General features: G+C 36.5%; 2 protein-coding genes, 2 long non-coding RNA genes and 1 pseudogene across 4 annotated transcripts in view; 2 read left to right on the plus strand and 3 right to left on the minus strand.

The window, feature by feature from the left end:
- The window catches only part of LOC130222340 (gastrula zinc finger protein XlCGF57.1-like), a 410,257-nt pseudogene that overhangs the window by 320,160 nt on the left and 67,744 nt on the right, over positions 1–22,353 (plus strand).
- On the minus strand, positions 4,122–5,110 carry LOC130222406 (uncharacterized). The gene is made up of 4 exons (XR_008836440.1): positions 4,664–5,110; positions 4,503–4,570; positions 4,257–4,329; positions 4,122–4,181 (listed from the first exon to the last, which is right to left on the minus strand). It is a non-coding gene; the product is annotated as an uncharacterized LOC130222406 (long non-coding RNA).
- Positions 5,374–6,859, minus strand: LOC130223491 (uncharacterized). The gene is made up of 3 exons (XM_056456336.1): positions 5,893–6,859; positions 5,639–5,807; positions 5,374–5,558 (listed from the first exon to the last, which is right to left on the minus strand). Exons 1-3 carry the CDS (start codon positions 6,857–6,859, stop codon positions 5,423–5,425), a joined length of 1,272 nt encoding a protein of 423 aa, XP_056312311.1. The 3' UTR covers positions 5,374–5,422.
- On the minus strand, positions 7,065–10,192 carry LOC130222420 (uncharacterized). Its single transcript, XR_008836453.1, has 3 exons — positions 10,050–10,192; positions 8,431–8,537; positions 7,065–7,270 (listed from the first exon to the last, which is right to left on the minus strand). It is a non-coding gene; the product is annotated as an uncharacterized LOC130222420 (long non-coding RNA).
- The window catches only part of LOC130223492 (NACHT, LRR and PYD domains-containing protein 4E-like), an 8,330-nt gene continuing 18 nt past the window's right edge, over positions 14,042–22,353 (plus strand). Inside the window, exons 1-7 of the mRNA XM_056456337.1 lie at positions 14,042–14,154; positions 14,513–14,605; positions 16,069–16,176; positions 16,718–16,802; positions 18,651–18,846; positions 19,374–21,171; positions 22,194–22,353. The exon at positions 22,194–22,353 is cut by the window's right edge and continues 18 nt beyond it. Of these exons, the coding sequence (XP_056312312.1) occupies positions 14,111–14,154; positions 14,513–14,605; positions 16,069–16,176; positions 16,718–16,802; positions 18,651–18,846; positions 19,374–21,171; positions 22,194–22,353 (2,484 nt within the window). The 5' untranslated portion in view covers positions 14,042–14,110. The remainder of the gene's footprint in view (positions 14,155–14,512; positions 14,606–16,068; positions 16,177–16,717; positions 16,803–18,650; positions 18,847–19,373; positions 21,172–22,193) is intronic.

Genomic DNA, 22,353 nt, shown 5'->3' on the forward strand with positions numbered 1-22,353 from the left:
TCTTTTTTTAATTACAAAAATGAAATGATGAAATAACAATTTTTATCACCCACGACTGCTTGAGTCTACCTAGCATTTGTTACACCATACTATAACACTGCTTACCATCAATTATCCTTAAGACTGGCGTCTGACTGGGTCCAGACTTGACTGAAGAGAGGTCTCTTACACACAGGATACAATGTTCAGAAAACCGGAACTTTTAGAAGGTCCTCTCTGTGAACAGGGGAAAAGAAACAAAAAAGGAACAATTCTAACATTAATAGTTATTAAATAAATATAACTAATTTTAGCATTTACACAATAGCTACAGTAAATATTGCTGCAGTTTCGAAATATTGAGCAGTTTGTGTTATTTCCAACTCAAAAGAATAATAATAATAATGTAAACAATGTACATAAATATAATACAATTTAGCTGAGATTTTCTTTACTCTTTTTTTTTTTAAACACAAACAAACTTTACTAAGATGACAATGTGATGAATGTGTGGTAATATTGTTCTGTAAATGTGCAAGACAACTTTAGCAATATAATTTTTTATTATCTTTTAAAAGCTAGCATAAAATTAAGTTAAATATAAACTAAAATAAAATTACACTTCAGTTGAGATCAAGCATAAAAATCTGTTTTGAGATTGTAAATTAGGACAATCCACTGCTATAAAAGGGAAGATTGGAAACACGTTTGGGTTGTAATAAAATACTCTTTTAATGAAAGGTAATTTTAGTTCTACAATTTTGTGATACCAACAGAGTAAGGTTAGTTGAGCAACTGACCAAACAGTAGCATGTATGATCTGACAAATTGATGCATGGCAGTTAATTTAAAAGCTTATAATTTATATGTACTCACCATAGACTGTAAAATATATGGACGGAGTATCCGTGACGTCACCCATAGGTTTCTGAAGAGCGCAAAAGAAGCCACAAGTCTCTCAAACAGTTTGGTTTTGGTTCCTCTTTTATTAATATAATTGAAATGTTTTATAAAGGGATCACCAGTTCCGTCATAATTAATATGTTCACCTCACAAAGATTTTCTATAAAACGCGGTGTCAGACAGGGATGTCCAATCTCCCCACTTTTATTTATTTTGGTTACTGAATTATTATCATTAAGTATTATGCATAACCAGGATTTAAAAGGTATTTCCATTTTTAACAGGGAGATCAAAATCTCTCAACTAGCAGATGACACCACGCTTTTTTTAAGAGATAAAAATCAAGTTTTTAAAGCCACTCAGATAGTTAAACTTTTTTCATGTGCATCTGGACTAAAACTTAACTTATCTAAATGTGAAATAATGTCTTTGCATAAATGTGATGACAAAATAATTGAAGGTATTCCAGTTAAAGACTCAGTAAAGTATTTAGGCATTTACATATCACAAAATTTAATAGCCAGGCAACATCTTAATTTTAGTAGTAGATTAAAGACAACACAAAATATTTTTAATCTTTGGTTACAAAGAGATATATCTCTATATGGGAGGGTTCTTCTCTCAAAAGCGGAAGGTCTTTCTCGCTTTGTCTACCCTTCACTTTCCTTGTATACAAATGATGGTACTATTAAAAGCATTAATAAAATTCTCTTCAACTTTATATGGAAAAATAGGCCCCACAAATTAAAAAATGATGTGATATCACAATGTAGAAGTGAGGGGGGACTTGAAGCCATAGACTTCTTTAGATCTGTCAATGCATTTAGAATAAATTGGCTTAAAAGATGTTTATTAAATCCAAATTCTATATGGTTTTTCATTCCGAATTATATGTTTAATAAAATCGGTGGTCTCTCCTTTATTTTAAAATGTAATTTCTTGCATAGTAAACTTCCGGTTAAATTAGCCAGCTTTCATCAGCAGGCTCTTCTTGCATGGAAGTTGTGTTACCTCCACAACTTCTCACCCCACAAAACTATCTTGTGGAATAATAAAGATTTAACTGTTAGAAATAAATCTCTTTTTTATCCTAACTGGTTTGATAGAGGCATAATTTATTTACTTTCTTTATTTGATGATTTTGGTAATTTACTATCTTATGAGCGCTTTATGACTGTTCATGACTTTCCTATTCCCTTTAGAGAATATAATACTATTCTTAAAGCTATACCTACAGGATTAATGCATCTGGTCAAAAGTCATATGCAATACAATACAAAAAATATGAAAGAATCAGCATTAGTACTGGAAGGCATTGACTTTCATGATAAGAAATGCAATAATAAGCATATTCAATTAATTCTTCAGCAAAGAAATCGTATTGCTCCGCGAGGCAAATTTCATTGGGCTGCATTAATTAATAATATAGATTGGAGAAAAGCTTGGTTTTTGCCTCATAAATACTTCCTTCCTAATAAAACTAAAGAAATTCACTTTAAAATATTGCATAAAATATATCCGGCTAACTCATTTGTTTCCAAATATGTTGATATTCCAAGTAGTTGTACATTTTGTGGTAAGGATGAGGAAACTTTAATACATTTATTTTGTACATGTGAATTTGTTCAGAAATTTTGGTTTGACCTCTATCGTTATTTAAACACCCCTCCTACCTTTGCACAATCTTTTAGTTTAAAAGAAATTATTTGTTATTACTCAGAATCTTCACATAAATCTGAAGAATTTATTTTCAACTTTTTTATCTTGTTTGGAAAATTTTTTATACATAAGCAAAAATGCATGGCTTCAGTCCCTACTTTTCGACATTTTCTGATTGAAGTTGACTCACTGCTCAAATCTTTCCGTATATGTAAAAACAAAAAATGTGTCAGATTCCTGGTCCTATATGAAGAACTGCTGTCTACGGACTCTGATTTGAGGTAGAACGCTTTCCCAATGCTCTTAATTTAATTTCATACACTTTTATACAATTATAATTTATTCACCCCTTCCTTTGTTTTGTTAATCTCTTTTTTTTTTTTTTTTTCTTTTCTGCAGCTAATGTAATTTGTATTTTCTCCTTTGTATGTCTCTTATATCGATCTCCTGATTGTGGTTGTATATTTGCATTCTTTAATAAAAAAAAAAAAAAAAAAAAAAAAAAAAAAAGAAGCCACAAGTAGGCGCGGCCAACCGTCGCCATTTTGTTCGCGCGTCATCGCACCCACGGCGGGATACCAAACAAGGGCAAAGAGGCGGAGAGTGGGCGGAGCTTGCTTAGACCTGGCAGACAGACTTTACTTTGGGAGAAACGCTTGATACTTTATTACCTGCGACTCGTTTGTGTTCTGACCACATGTGCTTGGCTGTACACTATATCAGTAAAGTGATTAGACTTTCAAAAACACTGTTGTAATACATTGAGCCACTAAACATTGCTCTTATGACGTTTTTCTACAGGAGGTAAACGCGAAATACTTCCAAACACTTCAGATGTGTGTGTGTGTTAGTAAATGCAAGACTATTGATGAACTCCAGCATAACACTGTATGATAACGCTTCAGGTGACTGTTCTAGAGCCTACAGCTAATCATTCTGTCACATTCTGGAGTGCTTTACAGGTCTAAAGAAAAATATTAATGATAAATGATCTTAAATCAAACAAATACATTTATAGAGATGGTATACAAGTATATAACTTTACTCACATGGGAAACGAGGCCACGTGAATGGTTTGTGAGCACAATTAAGTGCACACAGCATCCCATATCATCTGATAATTGTAAGAAATAAGTCCAAAAGGCAGCCGACTGTGTAAAGCCACATAAAACAACACAAAAATACGATGAATATGCCGAGATCAGTGGCTAATCTGCCGGATTCAGCTGAGGTGAAGTGACGGCGACCAGCGAGACCTAGCTGTCACTCAAGTGGCCACGCCCTTAATTATGCAAACTTAATATAACCTAAAATAAAGGAAATGGATGAGTTATAAAAAAATTCACCCCCCTCACAGTTGTCATGGAGGGTAATAATAGCTATATGAACTAAAATCGTTCTTTGTACCAGGCTGTAAACACCTTTTTTTCTGCTGTAAATTTGGCCATTCTAACAGTGGGCTCAATTGCACTTTGCTCTATTATGGAGCCAGGACTAGCGGAATTTTGATGAATTGCAGTTTCAGTTACTTCCGTATTGGCCTCCTGAGGGAGAGCGGGAGGTTGCCGCTTGGTACTCACTGAAGCTTAGAGCCTGGCCACACCCCGTTTCTGCAAAGTTGGAAGCACCGAATTGCCCATCTGTGTAAGGTAAAGCAAGAGTTAAATAGGTTATTAGTACTTTTAAATTGATGTTTAATAATCAACAAAGCTTACCCAAATTTATACTTGAAAGGTCTCTTATCCAAATAGAGACTTGTCAGGAAAAGAGAGTCCTTGTGTTCAAACTCTGGCAGACATAAGAAAATATATTGTCCTAAATAAGACAAAAATGTTTCAAGCATATCTTTCACTCTTTTAAAAGCAGTATGCACACTACATGTACTAAATAAATGGCTACATTTAGGGAAAAACAACAGCTGTGCTTCACAAGCCGCTCAACAAGTTCAACACAACACATACCGTTATTGCAGCAACCAAAGTTGCAATCCTGATCTCTTTCCATTGTTTCCTGATGAACTTTAGTGTTGCTGTTCAATAAAGTGGATACAACAAAAATGTCTCATTAAAAGTGAAATTTTTAAAAAAATAAACATTATTAAAAAAAAAGTATTAATTAACACTTTTTGTCCAGAAATGTGTTTCCTTGAAGTCATCATCTAGTGAAGGTTGAATGCAGTGCCTGAAATGTGTTAGAAGATAAAAGCTTTAATTTTACACAATATGCAATATTTAGCTTATAGAATGTGTTTACACATGCTGTTTTGTGTAAAAATAATTACATAAATATTCTCAAGTGTTTAGTTTACTTACTTTTACGTAGATTCTTAGATTTTAGCAATCCCACCAGTCATTAACTTAATCTGAAGTGTCACAATAATCACTGAAAAAAAGGTGTCTGGAAAGCATTTTCCAAAAGGTTTATTAAACTCCGCATGTAATCAGCCAAACACTCTGAACTCCTTGCTAGTACCAGAATATTTTGAAACAAAAAAAATAAATTAATAATAATTATAAATGCCAAAATCATAAGCATATAACACTATGTGCAGGGAGTATAATGAATTTGTTTTGTAACATCTTTAGAAAAATAAATTTAGTATATAAATTTGCTCTTTCCCTCAATGAAAACTAGAAAAAAAAATGGAACAAATGCAGCCTTTAACAAAAATGTCTGTTACATTGTACTTTTAACAAAATCTGGAATAAGCCAGTTTACCAATTAAACAAAAACAATGCTCAATAAAACATTATCATTAACCCAAATACTAAAAACGTACTTTCTTTGTTGGTGGTTAACAGATAAGGTAAACTGAAAACTCAATTAGTGGTGTATACGTGTTGTGTTAACACTTCAAATGATGTGAACTGAAAGTCCATATTTAACATGCCTCTCTCCACTCATGATCTGAGAGATCTGCAATGAGTGTGAGGACTCTTGGATTCACTGTTAGCTGTTTCTTGTTTTTCTTAGTTTCCACTTTTGTGCCCTTCTCAGGATTGATGTTGAAGAAACACCTTTTTGAATGCAAGAATTCAAAATTAACCACTAGATTAAGTGATTTGTTTAAAATAAATAAATAAATAAAATTATTTACCTCTGAATAAACTCAAGTGTGGAGCCCAGACCCACAGGATAGTGAATGTTGAGGCAGTAGTAGGTTGCAAACATCATGCAAACAGCCGAGATGAAGGTGGAGATGTATTCGTTGACAATTTTCTGGTCAACACTCAGCATGAAATGCTTTGCAGCATAACATGATGTTCCTGCAAGAAAACATAGTTAGAAAATAACTATTACACATGTATTACACATGAGCTCTGACTCCTTCAAAAAAACAGATCAACTTACCGCATACAATGATGCATGGAGTCACAGGTAAGCCTTCCACTTGTACTTCTTTTGCCATACAAGTTTCTTCCACATAGAAGAACAAGTCCTCCTCTTTTTCATTAAAGTAGGAGAGGATGAGGAGCACCAGATCTTTTACATCTTCTGAGCAGCCCTCCAGCTGTCCTCTCAGAATTTTCAGCTTTGTGGCCGCTTGCAAAACATGTTTGCTTTTTACTGCACAAACACTTCTCATGAAATCTAAAACACGTTTTCCTTTTTTTTCAACATTACTGAGGAAAGTCTCTTTCAGGGAAACACCAGTTAATTCATGAAAGTGAACTGCCATGCCAACTTCCTTGAATAAGAAAGGCCACTCTTGCATGAGGAATTGCAGATCGGTTCCACTGTTCACTGATTTACGCTGGGAGAAGTATGTGCACTTCATGAGATGTTTTACCTCCTCTGTGTTGAAGGTTGCCTGTTCAAATATCACTTTCATTTTCTCTTTTTTCTCTTCTTGGCTTTCCAGTGTCTCACTCACTGGCATAAACTTCATTTCCCACTTTATGCAGCCATATGTGTCCTGAACAGCTGCCCTCTGTTCAGCTGTGATTTCATCTGTGTCAAATTCATCTGACCCCCGTCTGCGCTTCAATATTCTTGGTACTGAAGACCGCTTTACATTTTCAATTCGTGCTTGCAGCTGCTTGACGAGTGAGTGATATCCTGTTCCTACCACATCACCTTCTATAACATCTTGCAGTGACAGTGGATACTTTGCTACCATTTTCTTCGCAACCTCTGTGGAGGATTGTTTACCAGGAGAAGAAGAGGCATGCATCATTTCAGCAACTACAATTCGGATCAGTTCTCTGCGTAACTTTGAGCTTGGCCTTTTCCCTCTCTCCAAACTCTGCATTAAGGCTTCTGGGAGCTTCTCCCATGGAATCTGGAAGCTGTCGACCCAATCTGCAGTAGCAATCATGTGTCTGGGTGATGGTGAGGGTGAGGAAGACAGTGAGACTGAGGAGCACGCTGAGGACACTGGAGAGGTCAATGTTGACTGACTATGGAATTCAGTTGTCTCTGCTGTAAAATAAATTGAAATTTAAATGTACAGAATGAAATTTGTTTTTTTTATCTTAACTTACAAGTAAATGTAACTTTCTGCATAATGTACTTACTGGATTGTTTCCATGCAGCCAACAGTTTTCTAGCTTGAACTGGTCTCAGTACTGTGAGCAGATCAGCTTCCTTAATATACTGTAAATCTTCAGTGGCTCCCACACCTAAAGATTGTAATGTCTCCAATACAATATTTAGATTTGAGGTTGGTAGGTCTGGTAACACATTAGTAATGGCACTGCTTATGTTGCTTGGCTCTACGTCATCCATTCTGAGTAAAAAAATGTAAAAAGACAAAAAGAAAAAAAAACTCTCAATTTTGACAGCACAAGACATAATTAGTGTGACAAAACACTGTGTTTCAATGGAACCAGTCGTTGTCCATCTTTCAAGTAAGCAGCCAATGGATAGAAATCAATCATGTCACAGATGTTAAAACACTGGATCATTTCATTGTCTTTCCTCACTGAGTACACATGGTACTGAGGAAGGAATTCTGCTGTGTACATTGACACCAAAAGATAAACGGTGTTGTTTTTTACCAAAATGAGCTCAAGTTCACCAAATTCCACCAAGTCAGTATACCCTGTGACAAGGAACTGTCCTTTCTTGTAGGCTGTTCCTTTATAAACCATTTCTACTGTGACAGCTGTGTTGGTATCAGTGAAACCATATTGTCTGACTGCATCCTGAATGCCTTTACTGTACAGTGTTGAGTAGAATGGAGAACCACCTTTAATTTGCAAAACAGCCTGTCCATTGGAGCCTGCTGATAAATAAGCCTGCAACATCTGATGTCTGTTAGACAAAGTGAGACCAAGGTTTTTGAAATTCCTCAAATTTCTTGCACATCTTTTGAAATAGCTATGCTTGCTTTCGAAACGCATTGTCCACAATCTAATCAAGGGGCCAAATTTCAGAGTCAGTGCTGGATAATGGCGTAAGTAATGATGCTTAGGTCTCAGCTTAGTTTCGGGGAATATAGATGTTCTGGATTCTAAATACTCTTCAATAAGGACTTCAAGATATGCAATTTGAGGAACAGAGATTTTCTGAGCACATACCATGTCCACAATGTCTTTCAGCTGCAGAGTCAGCTGCCACACATCATCTGCTGCATCTTTCACTTGATCACCAATTATGAGAGGCATCAGTCTTAAAAAATTCCAGTTCTGTATTGCATTTCCAGTGAGCTTACCTGCTTGAGGGTTGACCTCACATGGCTTAGCAGCAGCATCTGAGGCACAGTATTTGAACTGTTTAATACGCCTGTTCAATGTAGAGTATGTGAACCATGTTTTTTTTTTTATGAAGTATTTCAGATACAGTGCCACATCATATGACAAAACACCCTCAAATATGTCGTGTCCCACACAAGGTGGCAGACCAGGCTGACACACATTAAAGTATTTCAAAGTATTGAATTCTGACCTGAATTTTACTCCTTCCACGTCTTGTGCTCCTTCTGCTTGGATGCGGTCAATTGCTGAGTTATAGTTTTGAATTGTCCGGGCTGGTCCACACAGATTTGGATCACCCTGAAATTCAGATCGAGTAATTAGACAATATCTACAGAAATGTTCTGCACGGCTGAAATTTTCAGAGAACCCACCAATGCAGTGGGATCCTAAATTATCGCCGGCAATGCAATAGACCGTTCCTTTTACTACGGTTTCATCTGAAACAGGAATTCCATTCTCCTCCAAATACTTTAAGTCTGCTAGTAAATTAGAGAACACCTTAGCATGCCCAAATTCTTTAAAATCTTTTTCTCTGCACAATAAAACAAGTGACATGTGGTTTGTGTCTGACCTTACATGAAGTGGCAAATTAGCTACAGATAAATAAACAGCTAATATTTTATGTCTTGTCTTTGCAGAGCCTAAAGGATTAACAACTTCGAATGCATCCTGATACAGTACTAGTTTTAGGCCTGATGGATTCTGAACAAAAAAGTCATTTGATTTGAACATCTGGCCATCAGTAACATCAGTTAAAACATCTGTGGGTGTGTCAGTGGGGTGCTCCTCAGACATACAATCCTGCCACATATCAGACTGCAATAAGCATTTTAAAGTCTCTTTGACTGGCACATAATAGGCAAACCTATCTTTTCTGTTCTCATCCCTTCCTAACAAAACAGTCTTAGGCTCCACATAATTGAATTTTTTTTTGAAACACTGAGCTCTTGTGTGTGCAGTCCTCATTGGCCCTGTATGACATGCAGAAAACAGATCAGATTCCTTGACAGACTGACAAATTTTGGTGATCTCATCTTCTGTTAAGGATGTTTCATTCTTTAGCTGTGAAGCAAGTTTACTTAAAGTATATGTCTGACCCAACTCGTGTATATTTTGAATCTCCTCAACAATGTTCTGTGTGGTTGAATCAGGCACTAAGAGCTGCCCTTGCAGTTTTAAGTAAAATAAACAAATATTTTTAAGAAAAAGATCGTTGAAATCGTCGGATGTATCTACATCACATTCAAATTCATGGCCACAGTCATGTGACGTTAATTCGGTTGTTACAGATTGTGAAGGTGACTGATAAGCCGACGAGTCTCTGTACAAGTCACTAATTGTGCTTTCTGTGAAATGTTTGTGTTTCCGTGACATGTGGGAGGTAAAGGAAGATTTAACTTTAAAAGCATCTGTGCATCCTCTAACGGGACAACTCACAACACGTCCTTCTACAATGTGGTCTTTCAAGTGTGCTATTAGAGATTTAGCATCTTCACACTGTCGATCACATAACGCCATTGCACATTTAATAGGCATAACATCTGTCCCGACAGCAACGTTAACAGGCGCATTTACGTTATGTTTTCTGTAAAAATGAGCCTTAAGCGATGCATATGTACAGAAAGTCTGTTTGCATTCGGCTGCAAAGCACTTAAATAAACGCGGTTCATTTCGGTGAAGTTTGCAATGTATTACAAAAGCCCTCAATGATTTGACTGACTTGCCACAGAAATTGCAACTCAACATCGCTAATACTGATTCTGTAAAAATGTACTTTTAGTGTAGAACCGTGTTGTCAAACAGACTTACCTCGAAAAGAGAAGTGGAGTTAGCAGGTGCCAAAGGTTTGCACTAAGCATCACAAGTTGAAGAGCGGGCGCGCTAAATCGGCGGCTGAAATATAAAATGTCGACAGTTCACGTTAGCTCATTGGGCGGTGCTATTCCGCCATTTTAAACGGTGTGCGCGCTCATTTTTCGCCAACTGAAATATAAAATAACGTTGACAGTTCACCTTCGTTTACTGAGTGGTGCTATTACTACATTTAAATATGCACTTTGAATAGTATAAATGTTCGTAATTTATACTCAAGTTAACAAGTAATTGTTAAATAAATACACTTTGCGTCAGACAAAAAGTCTTCCCCCAACTTCACAATTTGCAAGTTACCCTATGAAAAAATTTAAAATAGGCACTGGACTCACCACTTGCATTGCATGCAGATCGTGATTTTTTTTTCTCTGCATGTGTGTTCATGTTTTTTACAGAATTTTTAAAACATGCTGTTTAATAATAAATAATCAATAATAAAACACATTTCATAATTAAAAACACTTTCATAATTGTCTTCATAATTCATCTTTTATTTTTGCTCATTCTAGCATCTTTTATTTCAACCTTTTATTTCAGCCTTTAACCTATATAGTTGTGATTAAATACAAAGTAATATGAAAAATCTAATATTTTTACAACATGATTACATAGTGGGCGACACGGTGACGCAGTGGGTAGTGCTCACAGCAAGAAGGTCACTGGTTCGAGCCCCGACTGGGCCAGTTGGCGTTTCTGTGTGTAGTTTGCATGTTCTCCCCGTGTTCACGTGGGTTTCCTCCGGGTGCTCCAGTTTCCCCCACAGTCCAAAGACAAGCAGTAGTGTATGTGTGTGAATGAGTGTGTATGGATGGACCCAGTAATGGGTTGCAGTTGGAAGGGCATCCGCTGTGTAAAACATATGTTGGATAAGTTGGCGGTTCATTCCGCTGTGGTGACCCCTGATGAATAAGGGACTAAGCCGAAAAGAAAATGAACGAATGAATGATTACATAAAGGTCGATATATTTGTATTTTTACAATTATATCTTGAATTTGTTTTTCATTGCCTTTAGCAATTAAATGTCAGATTTGATCCATAGGGCCTATTTAATGAACAATACACAAAAGTACAGTAAATTACAGAATATTATAACATTTTACATTAAAGCCCTAAATAAAACAGCATATGCTGGTGATGTAGCCTATGTTTTGATGCCCGTATTCTGGTTTCAATGTAATATCTTGGCCCTGACCACCATTGAGACCAGCAAGACCAGCATTGAAACCAGCATACCTTACCAGCATATGCTGTTTTTTGTTTTTGTTTTTCAACAAAGTGGATGGTTTGACCAAAAAAAAAAAAAATGTCATTAATCATTTTCGGAACAGAAATTAAAATACTTTGGATTTTAACATTGTAATTTGTGGCGTAAGAACCCTTGCTGTCTATGGGAGGAACTACGATTAAATCCAAAATATATTACTTTGTGTTCTGAAAATGAACAAAGGTCTTACGGGTTTGGATTTTTTTCTTTTTGAGTGAACTATCCCTTTTATTTGACTAACATATACCATTCTTTTAACCTCTTGTTACTGTAGAATTTAAAGTAAGTTTCTGTTGAATTTTTGAAGGTTTTATGTTGTAAATTTCATAGTACACATCAACAAAATGTGTTTTTACACAGAATTATACTGTTGATTTTAGGGTAATTACTTGCTTGAGAAGTTACGGTATTTTTTTATTTATTTCACCAAAAAAATATATTTTTACTGTAAAAAGTTGTATTTATTACATATTAAAAGAGTAAAAATTAAAGTTATGTACTCTTTCTTAAATTACGGTGATTTAATGTATGTAATACAGTCATATACTATTTTGGTTTAAATAGTCTTTTACTGTTGCTGCTTTACAGTTTTTTACTGTAGTTTTCACTGACATTTTTTACAGTGTATAATAATACTGTTATGCCTCCCCTACTGGACGCATCAGGAACAACGGGGGTGTAAAACTGCCCAGGCCGTAAAACTGCTTGGGCCTCCAATAATATCCAGCTGCAGGCCCGCAGAACCACACACGCTTTAGGCACACACAATCTGGCACATACAATCTGGCACACACAATCTAGGCAAACCATACATGGTTACGACAGCTGTTAATGTTATTAACGTCTTCTAGGACATCGTCATCGATATATATTGATATACATAGTTAATAAATATTGTACACAATAAACAAGTGCTTACTTTTTCACAGATATTGCGATCGAGACGGGCGAATGAGGAGCGTTGTTTCCGATCGCCATTCAGTTTAATAGACTGAACAGTTTTCTATCAGTCATCATAGATGATCAGTCATTATTATCCGACAGAATCAATATAGCAGATACTCGTTTGCTGGCCTTGCTGAATGATCTACTTTGAACAGGTTTAATTTGTATAATGTATAACACTATATTAATATTTTACTCCAGCGATTTAATAGTGTGTATTTGCTTAATTTTCTAAACTTTTTCATTAAAGATTTCCCACATGAAATACTGTAGTAATTTATAGTAAGCAATATATTGTTTTTAAACCAAACTTTAGCAATAGAAACAAATTAACTATTAATAACTAATTTAAAATAATAATATATATAAATAACTAACAGCTGTGACAGTTTATTAAAGATAGTAGTTTATAATCAGATAATCAGTTAAGATAATCAGTTTATAACTATATTATACATTGTTTAAATGATTAACTATAGTAATTCATTTTAATGTGACACATTATTGTTTGCTTTTTATATTTTACAACAAAGTGATTTTAACCAAGTATGATAATATAAAGATCCTGAATTAGTTTATTACACTTAATCCTACAATTAGACGGTCTATTATGTTTTCTTTGTGTATGTGGACACGTGAATAAAGTCATAAGTGTCTTTAACTAATTAATTGTATTTACATAATTTGAGTTCAGAAACTGCAGAGATGTTAAAATGATCGTTACCATATAATAATAATGACTGAAATGGGAAATCATATTTGTGAACTTTAATAGGTGGCGATAATGCTAAGGAGTTAGTTAGTTAACATATATGGTTTGGCTAAATCGTGTGTGCTAGATTGTGTGTGCCTGAAACGTGTGTTCTGCGGTTCTGCAGCCTGGGCCGTAGATCTGCCTGGATCCAAGTCTGCAGACTCCTGTTCCACACTCCAGTCCAGCAGGTGGCGGTAAAGCACATTTAAGTTTGACAACCGCCAAAATACTGAAGAGGAAGTTGACAAACCGAAAGCGTCAAAAGAGCTCAAGTTGTGTTCCTGCTGCACAAGAGCGTCTGTACTTCTGCAGGGTAAGTTTAATATTTCTACATTACGCTTATTTGTGGAGATGATGAAGGGGTTTATATGTGTATAAGCGTGTTTATAAGCGTGATTTATAGGACTGTCTGCTCCTGAAGCTCAAAGCCTCAAACACCGATTAAACTCGGTCCAAACACGGTCATTTGAACAATATAATGGGTTATTTTTATCCCTTGAAAGTGTTTGTGCTCTTCTATATCAGGTTGACTCGATAATTTCACATCATTCAGCACAGAATAAACTTTAAACAGAGTCAGGAAATCGAAAGTGAAAGCAGAGCTTCAGTAAACAGAAGAATGCGGATGATCCTTAAACTGCATTTAACTGGTAACGTTTTAGTACTAACTAACTACTAACTAAGCTAATAAATAATTAAAATAATAAGTTATAGTTGTCTAAAGCAGAAGTTATCGTGACAGACACATACATATCAAATGATCAAACCTGAAATATCTGAGGTGTCCGATCAGGGGTAAAACCAACTGCATTAATGTTAATCAGTATAAATATATCTGCTGTGAAATGGCTGAAAGTCAGTGTGTGTTCTCCCTCATCATGTGCTCTGTTTCAGTAAGGTCTTGTTTAGTGAAGTCAGCATTGATTGCTAAGTGTGATGTTCTAATCTCAGTATTGTCATCTCCAGGTGATGGTCAGCGGCTGATTGTTTCCTCAAAGCTCTGCTGATGTCTGCATTGGTGTTTTAACTGCAGTATGGCAGAGGAGCGAGTAAAGGACTCTCTCTCAGAGAAACACAGGTATTGACTCTGTTTTTACACCATTATTTCAACACTTTCTCTGAAGAACAAAGACCAACAATAATGCACTTATTTGTGTTGCTATTGCCTGATCAAATGATGGACAAAGCTTCAGTTTAACTTCAGGTAATGTGTTTAGATCAGTCTAGATTACAGACAGCTTGATCTGGTGTCATCTTCACCAGAGCTCATATGTGTCAGTGTTTACCTCATGATTCCTGTGTAGCAGACCTGATCAGACAGACCTTCAGCCAACTATTAGTTTGTGCTGAATTAACAAAACAAACTCTTAAAACTCTTGTAAAGGAGACTGAAGTTTGTCCTGCAGTTTATTCCTCTGGTGTGTTTGTGTCTTCAGTGTGAGATCTGGATCATGTGTGTCTCTGAAGAGTGATCAGTCTAAAGGTGTTCCACCAGAGTTCAGTGAGAAAACCCCATCATCTGCCATCAGGTATTCAGTGTTTTACATTATTGCTCACACATGGACTGTTTCAGTATTCATCAGGACATTTTAATTATACTTCCACAACACTTTAAAGGCACAGCATGTAAGAAACACTAGAACAGTGTTATATAATTTTCTTTCATTTTTCTGTCTTCATTCATACTCCTGATAAGGACAGATATCTGACCATTAAACATTTATCTACAGCTTTGTAACTTTAAATAATGCATCTAAAATCCCTGGTAGTAAAATATCCTCTTTGTCATATAAAGTTATCTTATCTAGCAAATTCAGCCACCGTAATATTTGAGATATGTATCATAAACGTCTTGACTTCTGAAACTCACTCTTCGGGGGCCTACCAGCAAGCTCTCTGAGACGTTTACAGTACATTCAAAATTCTGCTTTTTATTAATTTTAAGACTGGTTTTAACATATAAAGCAGTGCATGGGCTAGCACCTGACTACATCTGTGACCTGGTAACTGGCCACTCCCACCCGCAGTCGTCATTCTTCATCTGGACTGTTGTTGTATCTGCCACGCTGTAAACTAAAGACTATGGGTGGTCGTGCTTTTTCATACAGTGCGCTTAAGCTATGGAATGGCCTACCCATCAGCATCAGGAATGCTGTTTCTCTGGACTGTTTTAAGAAACTTCTCAAGACTCACCTTTATATCGTTGCTTTTAACTGAGATTGATTATTTTTGTTAATTTATCATTCAATTGTATTGAATCGTTCATATTTTATTGTTTTATTGTGGTCTTGTTAACTGTTTTTATTGTTCTACTTTGTTTGCCTTGTATGCCTGTTAGCGCTTTGGGTCTGAGAAAAGCTCATTATAAATAAAATGTGTTATTATTATTATCTGTTAGACACTTTTAAAGGTTTTAATGAGTAATTTTCAATATTGGGAGGGTTAGACTAATGAAAGTGATCTTACATCAAACCCCTGTTAGCCACATTTCCAACTATTATTAGACCTGTTTAATATAGGCTGATATAAATGTAATGAAAATTGACAAATCACATCTAAACCTCAGTTTTTCCTTCTTAAACTATAAACAGAAATAAAATAAAACCCGAGCTAAATGAACACAACCTTACAATACAATACTAGTTAGAGTATTTGGCAAGATTAAGGACAGTTATGAGCAAATAATGAACAGTTTAGAGTGTGACACAAGTAATGCTTCATTAACTCCACTGAACACTTGAACTAATCTAACACACATTCAGCTGGTACAGGAAGAGGCAATACAAGTGAAGAATAAAGGTGTAGCACTAACAGATAATGAATCATTCATAATTCCCTATGAGCTAATTGTGTTACAAAGAGACAATCAGGAGCACAGGGGCTGATGGGAAATGAAGTCCAGGAAGATAAAACCATGTGTCCTGTACTGTTCATAAGAGAGACTGCAGCAGGTTGTGAAGATCCTTTTCCTCTGGTGTGTTTGTGTCTTCAGTGTGAGATCAGGATCATGTGTGTCCAGCTCTGTGTCTCTCAAGAGTGACTGTTCTAAAGAGTGGAATCCACCATACTTCAGAGAGAAAACACCATCATCTGCTCAAAGGTATTTAGTGTTTTACATTATTCTTCACACATGGACTGTTTTGAACATATTATATGAACCAACAGTTTAGTAAAGAGAGTCATTCCTGAATGACTTGGTGGCTCATTAAAACATTTACAGACACGTGGTGGCAGATTTAGTGTCTTACTCAGAGTATTTTCAGTAAGTCATAATTTTATATTTCCATGTCAATTTAAAACACACACATATATCCACAGCTACTTTCTGAGGTATTTCAGTGGCTGAACTCCACAATGATGTGTGTTTTGTGTGTGATTTCTCATCTACATTTAATATGTGACAGCATATAGTATGTATGAGTGTTTGTCTGTGTGACTGAGTGTGTATGGGTGTTTCCCAGTACTTGGTTGTAGCTTTAAGGGCATCCGCTGTGTAAAACGTATGCTGGAATAGTTGGTGGTTCATTCTGCTGTGGCAGATCCTGATAAATAATAGACTAAGCCAAAGGCAAATAAATGGATGAATATCTGTCTCTGTTTGCCTCTAAATGTATAATTACAGTAGTTTTATTTGTTAACAGTGGTGAATACGAGTCAGCAGATTCAGGAGACGAGACTCACAGGAGACACAAGAGCTTCACAGACAATCTCCAGTCAATCTTCCAGGTGGGAAAAACTCATTTTAAGTAATTAAAGTCACTGAAATAACTCCAGGAAAGACAGAAATATTTGTTCACAAGACTGTAGAGAACTGAATCTGCTTGACCTGTCTTAAACTATTAAAGGGCCATGCATTAAATATTATTTCATTCTTGTTTTCTTGTGATCGTGACTTAATTTCTCATGATTTCAACAAAGCTAAATTGATTTCATATCACATTATCTGCAGGGATTTACGCTTTAAAGTATTAGTAAATCACTTGCAGAAAGGACACATTACAGCATAAGCAGGATCTTCATCATTCTTCATAATCTAATTCATGCAGCAGCTTATTTTGAGCCATACAGAACTACGCTATAAATGTTGAGGGAATATTATTGTAAATAATGAGATATAATGTTACACATGAATATCACGGATGTACATTAGTCATGAGTAGGGTTTGGCGATGCATCAAATATTAGCAATATTAGCAGAATAATTTTGTCGAAGATGTAAAATCTTGAAATATCACGCTTATTGAATATTTCCAATTCAAGCATGACTACTTTGTCAATAAATCCACCGAGCGTCCAATATTACGCCCCTGTAAGCATTACCATGTGCACAAGAGATGTGAGTTAGCTCCTGAAGATTCAGCTGTTTTCTCTGACATGTTTACCAGTCATGATGACAGAAGACACTGAAAGAGAAACGACTTCCTGTCAGTTTTACTCATTTAATAAGAACTTCTAGTTTCGTTGTAATTCTGAATGTACTTGGTGTCAGTAGGTGACGTATGCATAAATTTGCATATCTGCATCTGTTAAAATTGTCAGCTGTGTAATGGCTGCTGCTTATATAGCCATGTGACGAGGATTGATTAGCCATGAGAAATCTGCCTCCTCCCAAACCTATGTTGTGTACAGTAATCTCTCTGACATGATAAACACATAAGTTCAATAACTGCTGCCAAATATTAAACTGATCAAATTTGAAACAGAAGCAGAGATCTGACTGTACCAGGGAAACACCTCACACTCTCGAGGTCCAGAAGTTGTTTTGAGAATAAAGTTGCTAAATAATTTGCAGTTGGTGCTTTGAAATGGCTGAAATCCCTGCTCATTGAGAAGAGCAGAAACGGTACAGTACAGACACGTCAGAGTCTCCTAAATCTCCAGTGACTCCAGAAAAGAAAAGATTTGTCACTTTTTTGACATCTTGTGACTGGGAAAAGTCTGAAAAGCCGCTAAATATAGCAACAAAGACAGTAAATTAGCAAAACTTTTGACATATGTGTTCATTCATGTGTATTTGATGACTAGTCTAGATTAGGGCTAATCTTAGACGTCTATTAGATTTTCACTGACAGTCCAAGTTTAGCAGAGATTTCTTTGTTTAGATGTTATTAGACTCTGGTTTCCACAGCCGTTCAGATGTTGTGTTTCAGACATTTGTCAGGTGTTTGTCCTCAAACTGCTCCTATGTGTAGGACTAGTCTCTTAAACATCTTATCCAAAGACTGTGTTGTGTTTATTTTTGTCCTTTGTAGCTGTGAATTTCATTTTTAATAACATGTGAATGTGTGCGTCTGGTGTGTGATACTTCCAGCTGTCGTGTGTGCGCTGCATTGCGCGTCCGGTGTGCGAACCCCCCCCCCCCTTTAGTGTAATGTGCTCAAAACCTGCCTGGATCTACTTTAGCTGTGTGTTTATCTGAAAATAACCTTTGAATGTTCATCAGCTAATCAGAATCAAGCATTTAACAGACTCATAGTATCATGTATTATAATGTATTTGGAGTGGGTTGTGGATCTACAACTGTGTGTGAATGAATCGTTTGGTTAAATATTGTTCTTGTTTCTTCAATTATAGAATCTTGAGAGTAAAATGATCAGATTTCTGAAGAATGAACTGGAGAAATTTAAGAAAATCTTACAGGAAGAAACCAGTCAAGAGTTTGTAAAGGACTATAATGAGAACAGAAGCAGAATCACAGAAGCAGCTCTTGATCTCACACTCTTCTTCCTGAGAGAGATGAAGCAAGATCAAGCTGCTGATACTCTTGAGGGTAAGAGACTCATGGCTAGACCTACACTAAACCTGCAGACTTTTACAGAGTTTTAGTCCATCATTGAGTTTATTTATTCACTGTGTAAATGTGTGTACATTTATATTCATTCAGTTATTTAATTTCAGTAATATTGTTGACTAATATGAAAATGTTCATGATTTATTTACAGTGCAGTTTGTAAAGTCATATTTTCTGTCCTTTAGTAGATCTGTTGTAAAGTCTTGTGCTTTGTTTACCAATTAAGTGGATCCAATTGGATTTGTGTTGTTAACATGAAATATTATTATTTTAGAAGTTAAAAGGGTATTATTTTTTATTTTATATATTAAGTTTTTAGTTATGATATTCACAAAATCATTCCACAGTAATCTGCATATTGTTTACAAAATTCTCCACAGAAATAGAAAAAAAAAGTCTGAAAGTTCTGTCTGGCCCAACTCATGGCCATCTGTCAGACTGTCACTTACAAATATAGCTGGAAAAGTCAAGACTAAATCTATCTGTTTCTTTGCTCCTGTATTTAGGCGAGCTGTTCTTCATCAATCAGTTTAAATGTAGCCTGAAAAAGAAATATCAAAGTGTGTTTGAAGGAGTTGCTCAGCAAGGAGACTCCACACTTCTGAATAACATCTACACAGATCTCTATATCACTCAGGGTGAGAGTGAACAGGTCAACACTGAACATGAGATCAGACAGATTGAAGCTGCTTCCAGACGTCATCAGTCACTAGAGATACAGGTTGAATGCAAACATTTGTTTGAAGCAGCTGAACAAGACGAGCAGATCAGAACTGTCCTGACAAAAGGAGTTGCTGGCATCGGGAAATCAGTCTCTGTGCAAAAGTTTGTTCTGGATTGGGCTGAAGGGAAAGAAAATCAAGACATCAGCTTCATATTTCCTCTTCCATTCAGAGAGATGAACTTAAAGGAGAAAGAAAGACAAAGTTTAAAAGACCTCATAACTCAGTTTTTCCCAGAGGCTAAAGGACTGAACCTCACAAGAAGCACACGATTCAAAGTCCTGTTAATCCTTGATGGATTGGATGAATGTCGTCTTCCTCTGAACTTTGCTGGTAATGAGACGTGTTGTGATGTATCTTCAGCAGTCTCTCTGGATGTTCTCCTGACGAACCTCATCAAGGGAAATCTGCTTCCTTCTGCTCTCATCTGGATCACCAGCAGACCAGCAGCTGCCAGTAAGATTCCTGCTGACTGTATCGACCGGCTGACAGAGATACGAGGATTCAATGATGCCCAAAAGGAGGAGTACTTCAGAAAGAGACTCACAGATCAGAATCAGGCCGGAGAAATCATTGATCACATTAAACAGTCAAAGAGTCTCTTTATTATGTGCCACATCCCCGTCTTCTGCTGGATTTCAGCCACTGTTCTCCAGAATATTTTGAAGGAGAACAGAAATACTGAACTGAAACAATGGGCTAATGCTGAAACACTGCAGGAATCTCCCAAGACTCTGACACAGATGTACACACACTTTCTCCGCTTTCAGATCCAGCAGAGCAGAAGAAAGTATGATGGAGAAAACACACCAGATGTCTCCTGGGATCCAAAACTTGTCCTTTCACTGGGGAAACTGGCCTTCCAGCAGCTGAAAAGAAACAATGTGATCTTCTATGAGAGCGATCTGAAACACTGTGGCATTGACGTCTATAAGGCATCGGTGTACTCGGGCATGTGTACCCAGATCTTTAAGAAGGAGACGGGGATCATTCGTGGTACCATGTACTGCTTTCTTCACTTGAGCATTCAAGAGTTCATTGCAGCCCTTTATCAACATCTGTTTCGAGAGCTCAACAAGCAACCTTTACGTATTTGTAGACAGAAAAGCAAAACTAAATGTATGATTGATTTGCTGAAGACTGCAGTGGACAAGGCTCTGGAAAGTGAGAATGGACATCTGGACCTTTACCTTCGCTTCCTTCTCGGTCTGTCACTCCAGTCCAATCGACAACTCTTACGAGGCCTGTTGACACAGCAGGATGACAGAGACCAGAGCAAAAGAGAAATAATTGCATACATCAAGCAGAAACTTGAAGGGAATCTGTCTCCAGAGAGATCCATCAATCTGTTCTACTGTCTGAATGAACTGAATGATCAAACTCTGCTGAAACAGATTCAGTCTCACCTCAGTAGAGGAAGTCTGTCATCTGCTGACCTTTCACCTGCCCAGTGGTCTGCTCTGGTCTTTGTGTTGTTGACCTCAGAGGAGGAGCTGGAGGAGTTTGAGCTTCAGAAATTCCAGAGATCAGACGAGTGTCTCATCAGACTATCAGCAGTCATCAAATCCTCCAAAAGAGCTCAGTAAGTCAAAGTCTGTTTTGTTTTCATTTAAGAAATAGACATTTGCTGATATTAAATAATACAATTGATCATGTTAATGAACGTGTACAGTATTGTTATTGTCGGCACTTCAAAATACTGTGAATAATTGTTTAATATTTAATATTTCAGATTGTTTTTAATAACCTCCAGATTAATATATTGGCAGTGGTTGTGTAAGGGATAGTTTACCCAACAATATAAATTGACTCATTTACTCACCCTCAAGTGGTTATAAACCTTTCTGGAAGTTTCTTTCTCCTGTTGAACATGAAATAAAATATTTTGATGAAAGATGGAAACCTGTAATCATTGACTTATGAAGGTCAAAGGCTAATGGTTTTCATCTTAAAAGTCTTTTGTGTTCAACAGAATAAAGAAGCTCATAAAGGTTTGGAACTCCTTGAGGCTAATGTTTGGGTAAATGTTTGGGTGAACTCTCCCTTTAAAGGGCACCTATGATGAAAATCATCTGTTGTAAGCAGTTTGAACAGATCTGTGTGTAGTATAGTGTGTGTACAGTCATATTGGGGTGATAGAAACACAAGTCAGTCTCTTATTTTAAATTTCCTGGCATTAAAATAGGATCCAAATCTCTGCAATTCTGAGACCCACCAAAACTTTGTACCAACATTGTGTGTGACTCCTCGCTCCAGAAAGGCTTTAATTAACTCCACAACAAATACATCAAATAAGCATAAGTTCTTACTGTAGTATTTCTCATTCTTGTCTGTCACTGTGCTGTTTATCTGACATGAGACGCAGCAGGAGATATAGACATGCCTCAGAGCAATATAGAGAGATCATTAGACAAAAACACAAGAAATCTGCATTCACCACTCATGAAGTTAGTGTGGAGGAACACACATACTCATGTTCAGTTTGGTGTTAGTACATCTGACCATAAGGGTGAAAGCTGGTGTACACATAGTTTTTTGAGTAAGCATTGTTGATCAATGAGGTCTCAGATGACCACCTAAATATTGTGTTTGTCCTCTACACAGGCTACAGGGCTGTAATCTCACTGTTCAGTGCTGTGAGAGTTTGTCTTCAGTTCTACAATCCTCAAACTGTGTCCTGAGAGAGCTGGAGCTGAGTAACAATGACCTGCAGGATTCAGGAGTGAAGCTTCTCTCTGATGGACTGAAGAGTCAACACTGTAAA

The sequence above is a fragment of the Danio aesculapii genome, chromosome 4, assembly GCF_903798145.1.
Source record: "Danio aesculapii chromosome 4, fDanAes4.1, whole genome shotgun sequence".
NCBI lineage: Eukaryota > Metazoa > Chordata > Actinopteri > Cypriniformes > Danionidae > Danio > Danio aesculapii.

Excerpts from the sequence above, each read along its gene's own strand:
- LOC130223491 (XM_056456336.1), bottom strand. The coding sequence starts at position 6,859 with ATGATTGCTACTGCAGATTGGGTCGACAGCTTCCAGATTCCATGGGAG. Across the intron at positions 5,808-5,892 it reads TCCATGCATCATTGTATGCG|GAACATCATGTTATGCTGCA; the intron begins GTAAGTTGATCT and ends GTTTTCTTGCAG. Across the intron at positions 5,559-5,638 it reads ACACTTGAGTTTATTCAGAG|GTGTTTCTTCAACATCAATC; the intron begins GTAAATAATTTT and ends GCATTCAAAAAG.